Below are 6,590 nucleotides of genomic sequence, written 5' to 3'. Positions count from 1 at the left end.
ACAGCTTACACAATTTACACAATGCTAATATGCAAACTGCCTGACTTTGAAAAGAGCTGTTTTCAGACTAACTCTTTTCTGACCTCAGTAGATAAAGATCAGCCATCGGGAGAGAAAAGAGATCATCACTTGCTTTAAAGTGTGCATTTACTGTTGCTTATGAGGTATCTTTTTTACAGATTTGGTTTTCAGACCAATAGGTGCATTCAGATCAAAGAGCATGAGAGACTCCAGGCTTTGAAATCTTGTGATCTAGAATTTTAATATTGAGAAGTTGTCTGGATGTTTCAGTATTCAGCCCATCCTGTTAACAGGTTTGTCTCAATCTATTGCATAAATCTGCCCGATGCAAGATTCTTCCCAGACTCAACTGACCTGGCTACACAACATGCACAACAGCACTGCTGAAACTCTGCACACGATACGACAGTGTAATGGGATTTCATCTCCACAGCCAGAGACCTCAGCATTTTCCACGGGTGTGTTGGTGCTCCTAGCATTGCTTATGGTGCTGCTAGCTCTGGTTACAATCCTTGGAAATGTTCTGGTGATCCTTGCTTTCATCATGGACAGAAATCTCAGGCATCGGAGTAACTATTTTTTTCTCAATCTTGCTATTTCTGACTTTGCAGTGGGTAAGTTGCAATGCTGGAGATATGTAGTACTTGCTTTCTAGTAATGTTAGGAGGCAAAAGGGGGCCTTATTTTGGTGGGCAGCTTCTTGGAGAAATTTCCCAACTGTGTGCCATGGGGAAGAGTAAGGAATAGTAAAAACTCTATTAAGTGTTTTAGCAGCCTATTATGTCTCAAGATACATCAAAATGAGATAAGTAATGCATTCTTGGTCTTGTAAATGCTTTTAACATTCCTTCAGAAAAAAAGGAGCAACTACTGTATGTAAAAAGTACTGATTGATAGAAAGAGGCTTCTGCCGCATTTTCTGATTTACTTTTGCTCCTCATGTAAAACTGTTCATTACACCTCATCATAAGAACTTTATGTTTGACAGAGTAACGGTTTCCTTATGCAGCTCTCTGTGGTACATCAAGGTAAATGAATTACTTCACTATGCAATGCTAATGGCCTATGAGTTTATTACATTAGAAGAAATGCACTTTACCACTGTAACTTTTCACTGGATGCAACTCGGTGCAGGCTATGGATCAGAGGGATTGTCCTGATGCCAGCAGACTATTGCTTGCATCTTCCATCTGTTTTCCTTATTATCCTCCTTGTTCCACAGTGTCAATGCAGTAGTCCTGGAGATGCAGAGGATCCAGTCCTAGTGGGTGATGACAGGCAAAGAGGCAGGGGCTGTGAATGCACTGTGCCATGTTCCTGCAGGGTTCAGACCATTAAAACAGCAAAAAAAAAAAAAGATGGTCCAGTGGGAAATGTCCCAGAAAATAGGGAAAAAAGTCTTGTTTTTAAGTACTTCAAAGTACTGGATTTTTTTTTTTTTTTTTTTTTTTTCAGAAGGCTTTTGGTGTTTAACTGAAGGCTGCCTGGCTCTTTAAATGTACCAGCTTCAGCACAGAGATGTTTCTGTGCTATCTGTGGTAGAAGAGGTTTCCACACACCACACAGTCTCTCCAACATATTGTCTGTAGGGTAAAAATGCTAACCAGTCTTACATTAATAAGCTATGTTAGCAGTATCTGTAGATGTGTTTGGGAGGAAATCTTTAACAGAGATAAAAGATAAGAAGATACACAGCAATAAGTTTACATTTTGGAACATAATCATGATGCATAGCATACTGCATAAATGCTGCAGGACTGGCTGTATATTTTTAGAGACTATACAATTGGTTATACTGTAGTTTTCTTCAGTGGATCCTTCTTTGCTGATTTGCCCCAAGCTTATTTGCAACAATCAACATGCACTAAGATCTAATACAGAGAGTCTTCATCAGATTCCATGAGAATGTAAGAATTTATTTATATAACTTATATATACATCTTAACAGTATATTTATTTATTTATTTATTTATTTATTTATTTCCAGCTAGATACCAAAGTATTGTCTCTCTTTGCTTCCAGGAGTACTGTTTGCAATCTGTAACAACTGCATGGTGTTTCTGTGATTGCTTTCCATAGGTGCGTTTTGCATACCTCTCTACATCCCTTATGCCCTGACAGGGACCTGGCACTTGGGAAGAGGCCTGTGCAAGCTCTGGCTAGTTATGGACTATCTCCTGTGCACAGCTTCAGTGTTTAACATTGTTCTAATTAGCTATGACCGTTTCCTGTCAGTTACTAAAGCTGTAAGTACCCTATTTATAGTCTTTCTGAGTTTTGTGGCAAGACTGTGGGATTTGGCAAGGCCATATCTTGATATTGGTGATAAGCCTTTTGCCTTATTGGCGAGTATAGGGCCCAGATTAGTCGAGATAGTAGCCCTGAGAAAGTATGCTTGCGTGTGGAGATACTGTGGATAGATGCCGTGCTGAGCATGCTCCAGCCCAGATCTGGTCAAACAGATCTTTTCACACAGTGTCTGCTGCAGGTTGCTGTTGTGCCGCTGCTTTAAGGAAAACAGGCCGAGGATTGAAAAGGCTGAGACAAAAGGCTGATAAAAAGGGTCCAAATAAGGAGAAAATCTGAAGCAAACTGGATTTGGTTTTGAACCTAAATCAGACATGGGAGGAAAAGGCTAGGGTGGTGAAGAACACCAGGGAGGATGGCTAGGCCTGAGACGTGGCTCCAAATGATCCTGGAGAAGACTGGGAACAAGTGCAAACAGGGAAGAGAGTGGGCCAAAGGACAGACTGCAGAGACTGTCCATGGGTATGAGGCAATCTCCTCTACATGTCTGAAGCAGAACCCCAAACTTCGGATGAGCATAGAGCGCTATGTCTCTGCTTTCTGCAGAGTATCCAATTCACCTTGTATGTGCTTTATGTTTTGGTTCATACTAAGGTTGGAGGCCAGCATTTCCCGGTTGTTGCTCTGTTGGCTGAAGTGGCAGAGAAATGTGGGGCTGAGCTAGGGGTTGCAGCTCTTTGGTGACCTATGAGAATGTCAATATGATGCCATATGAAAAAAAAAAAAAGATCAGTTGTATTTTTGTTAATTATAATTACTTGAACTTATTATAAATGCCTTTTTATTAATATGTTTTTCTGTTATTTAATTTTGTTTTAATGAAAGAAACTGGTAAATCAAACACCAAAATATCTTGCTTTTAAGTGAAATTACACAGGAAAGCCAAAGGCTCAACATTTACAAAGTGCAAACCAGGACACAGATAAGGGTGATCTTGTGGTTTCATCACCTAATGTCTGCACTGCAGGGCTGGATTCTGCTCTTATGTGCTCATGGAATGCGCAGTATATGATTTTTCAAAGGCGCACGTTAAATTTGTGACATAATTTCTGTTGACCACTGTGCCACATTTAGTCCTATATCTTGTAAAGTGCTGTAAAAAACAGTGCAGTTGTCAGTGAATGGGAGCCATTCTCTGAGCAACTATAAAACGTTAATTACTCTGCCAATTCAGGCTGCAGATGTTTCAAACAAGGCGTACCAAATTACTAGGTACTTCTAACTCTGATGGATGATCATGTTTCCTTGCCTGGACCAGGACCCTAGCACTGTGACTGATACATAGACAACCCTTTGTTATGTCAACATCAATAAATTAAACATACCTGAGTGAGCTTCAGCTGATGAGAGAAGATGCAGCTCTATTAGCAAATGCTATGCTAAGCTCATCTGTCTAATTCTCTTGGTTCAAATATTTGCCTCTACAGCTACAATATTTTTATTTTTTTCCTTCACAGGTATCTTACAGAGTGCAGCGGGGAATAATGTCCAACCCTATTGTCAAGATGGTGGCCATCTGGGTCTTTGCCTTCCTCCTCTACTGCCCAGCAATTCTCTTGTGGGAGTATGTGGCCGGCTGCAGCACAGTGCGGGAGGGGCAGTGCCACGCTGAGTTCTTCGACAACTGGTACTTCCTCCTTTGTGCATCCACCCTGGAGTTCTTTGTGCCGCTGATCTCGGTCACCTACTTCAACGTGCACATCTTCAACAACATCCAGAGGCGCCAGAGGCGTGGCAGCATTCAGGACTCTGAGCCTCCAAGGAGCAGCAGCTCGTCCTGGAGATCTTGCTTCATGCTGAAACAAGGAGCATCTTCCTCATTGGAAGCAGAGGACAGTGTTTCATCCTCCATAAGGCCAAAGAAAGAGTCTTTGGTAGCTGAAAGCTTATCTCCATCCAGAGCCAATTCTGTAACCCCAGAAAATGACCTCTCTATTTCTTTCTGTGCAAGGACCAGGTCAAAACTGCACCAGGACAAGAAAATTGCAAAGTCGCTTGCCATAATTGTTTGTGTCTTTGCCATTTGCTGGGCACCATATACTTTACTAATGATTATTCGTGGGGCCTGCCAAGGAACCTGTGTTCATAACTCCCTGTACGATGTTACCTTTTGGCTTTTGTGGCTCAATTCCTCTCTGAATCCATTTCTTTACCCTCTCTGTCATGATAAATTTCGAATGGCCTTTATGAAAATATTATGTCCCAAAAAGTTTGCAACATTAAGATCAGGCTCTTCTTAGAATAATAATAATAAAAAAACCAACAACAACAACGACAACAACAACTATAACAACAACAAAAAACACTGAATCATAGAATTATAGAATATCCCAAGGTGGAAGGGACTCGCAAGTATCATTGAGTCCAGTTCCTGGCTCCACACAGGTCTGCACAAAGATTCAGACCATATAGTCCCAATGTTTCTTAAACTCTGACAGGCTCGGTGATGTGACTACATCCCTAGGGAGCCTGTTCCAGTGCGTGACCACCCTCTTGGTGAAAAATATTTTCCTGATATTCAAGCTGACTCCAGTCCCTTGGGTCCTATCATTGGTCACCAGAGAGTAGAGCTCAGTGCCTGCTCCTATACTTCTGCTTGTGAGGGAGCTGCAGGCCACCATGAGGCCTCCCCTCAGCCTGCTCTGCTCTGGGCTAAACAAACCAAGGGGCTTCAGCCTCTCCTCATATGTCTTCTCCTCTAGTTCCTTCACCATTTCTGTGGTCCTTCTCTGGACGCTCTCCAACAGTTTAACGTCCTTTTTGTCCTATGGTGCCCAGAACTGCACACTTGAGGTGAGGCTACACCAGCGCAGAGTAGAGCAGGACAATCACTTCCCTCAACTGACTAGCAATGCCATGCTTGATGCACCCCAGGACACGGTTGGCCCTCCTGGCTGCCAGGGCACACTGCTGGCTCATATTTAACTTGCTGTCAACCACAACCCCCAGATCCCTCTCTGCGAGGCTGCTCTCCAGCGTCTCATCGCCCAGTCTGTACGTATAGCCAGGGTTGCCCCATCCCAGGTGCAGGACCTGGCACTCGTTCTTGTTAAACTTCATGCAGTTGGTGATCACCCATCTCTCCAGTTTGTCCAGATCTCTCTGCAAGGCCTTTCCACCCTCAACAGAGCCAACAACTACTCCCAGTTTAGTATCATCAGCAAATTTGCTCAAAACACCTAGTCCTACGTCCAAATCGTTTATAAAAACACTGAAGAGAACTGGCCCTAAAATGGAGGTCTGGGGGACCCCACTGCTGACCAGCCACCAGCCTGATGTAACCCCATTTGCCATAAGCCTTTGAGCTTTGCCTATCAGCCAATTGCTCACCCATTGTATGATGTTTTTATCTAGCTGTATGCTGGACATTTTGTCCAGTAGGATCTTATGAAAAGCCGTATCAAAAGCTTTACTGAAATCCAAAAAGATTACATCCACTGGCTTCCCTTGATCGACTAGATGGGTGACCTTATCATAAAAGGAAATTAAATTTTTTATGAGGACAGCTGTAGTACAGCTGAAGTACAGCTATATCTATAGTGGTTGATGGATGTAAGTAGCCAAGGGTTGTAACTACTCTTTTCAGAAGAGTAAACTAGTTACAAAAACTAGGTAAGCCTTCGGTGAAATATATTGTCCTTCAGATAAATACATGTCCCCAAAGTTTGTGGACTTTTTTCTGCTATTCCAATTGGCAAGGAAAAGAGTATTGCCTCTGCCTGACTTTTCTTAGTATACTTATTCATGTTATCTTTATTCTTATTGTGGAAGATACTATCTTCTATTGCAGTACCACTTATTTTTGTGTTCATGGCTGATATTAGTTAGCTATACGATAAAGATTAGTTATTTGCCATAAGGTCAGTAGTGTTCAAAAGTTAATATCTTCTCTATTTCATTTCTTTTGAACAGTCTGTAGTGCATTCAGAAGTATTTTTCCCCTTATCATAACGTATTCAGTTAATTTATGACTTTGTTTTCAGGCACATTCCAGGATTACTTTATCTCATTAATAATGTCCAGATATCGGGAGAACATAGAGATTACTTTTAAAAAACTGAGAGAAGGTGTACTCTGCAGAAAGGCATTAATTTACATATCTGCTCAGATGAAGCAGAAGAGAATTTAGAAGTATTTACATGCATTAGAAGTATTAGATGCATTTATGTGCATCTCCATCTATTCTTCAAGAAACAAGAGTTTTAAGCTATAGTTTTGAGAGGTCATAGAAGAGTATTATTTCCTATTCAAAAGCATTATAG

At 41.6% G+C, this 6,590-nt stretch overlaps 1 protein-coding gene across 1 annotated transcript; it reads left to right on the top strand.

Moving 5' to 3' along the window:
* Positions 1-346: 346 nt before the first annotated feature.
* LOC311206389 (histamine H3 receptor-like) lies at positions 347-4,568 on the top strand (the record flags this gene model as incomplete). Its single annotated transcript, XM_084281669.1, has 3 exons — positions 347-635; positions 2,101-2,267; positions 3,786-4,568. 3 exons carry the CDS (start codon positions 347-349, stop codon positions 4,566-4,568), a joined length of 1,239 nt encoding a protein of 412 aa, XP_084137795.1.
* Positions 4,569-6,590: the final 2,022 nt, after the last annotated feature.

This window comes from Netta rufina, assembly GCF_964035555.1.
Source record: "Netta rufina genome assembly, chromosome: 2".
Classification (NCBI taxonomy): Eukaryota; Metazoa; Chordata; class Aves; order Anseriformes; family Anatidae; genus Netta; species Netta rufina.
The sequence above is the reverse complement of the archived record's forward strand: the minus strand, read 5'-3'. Positions and strand labels throughout refer to the sequence as shown.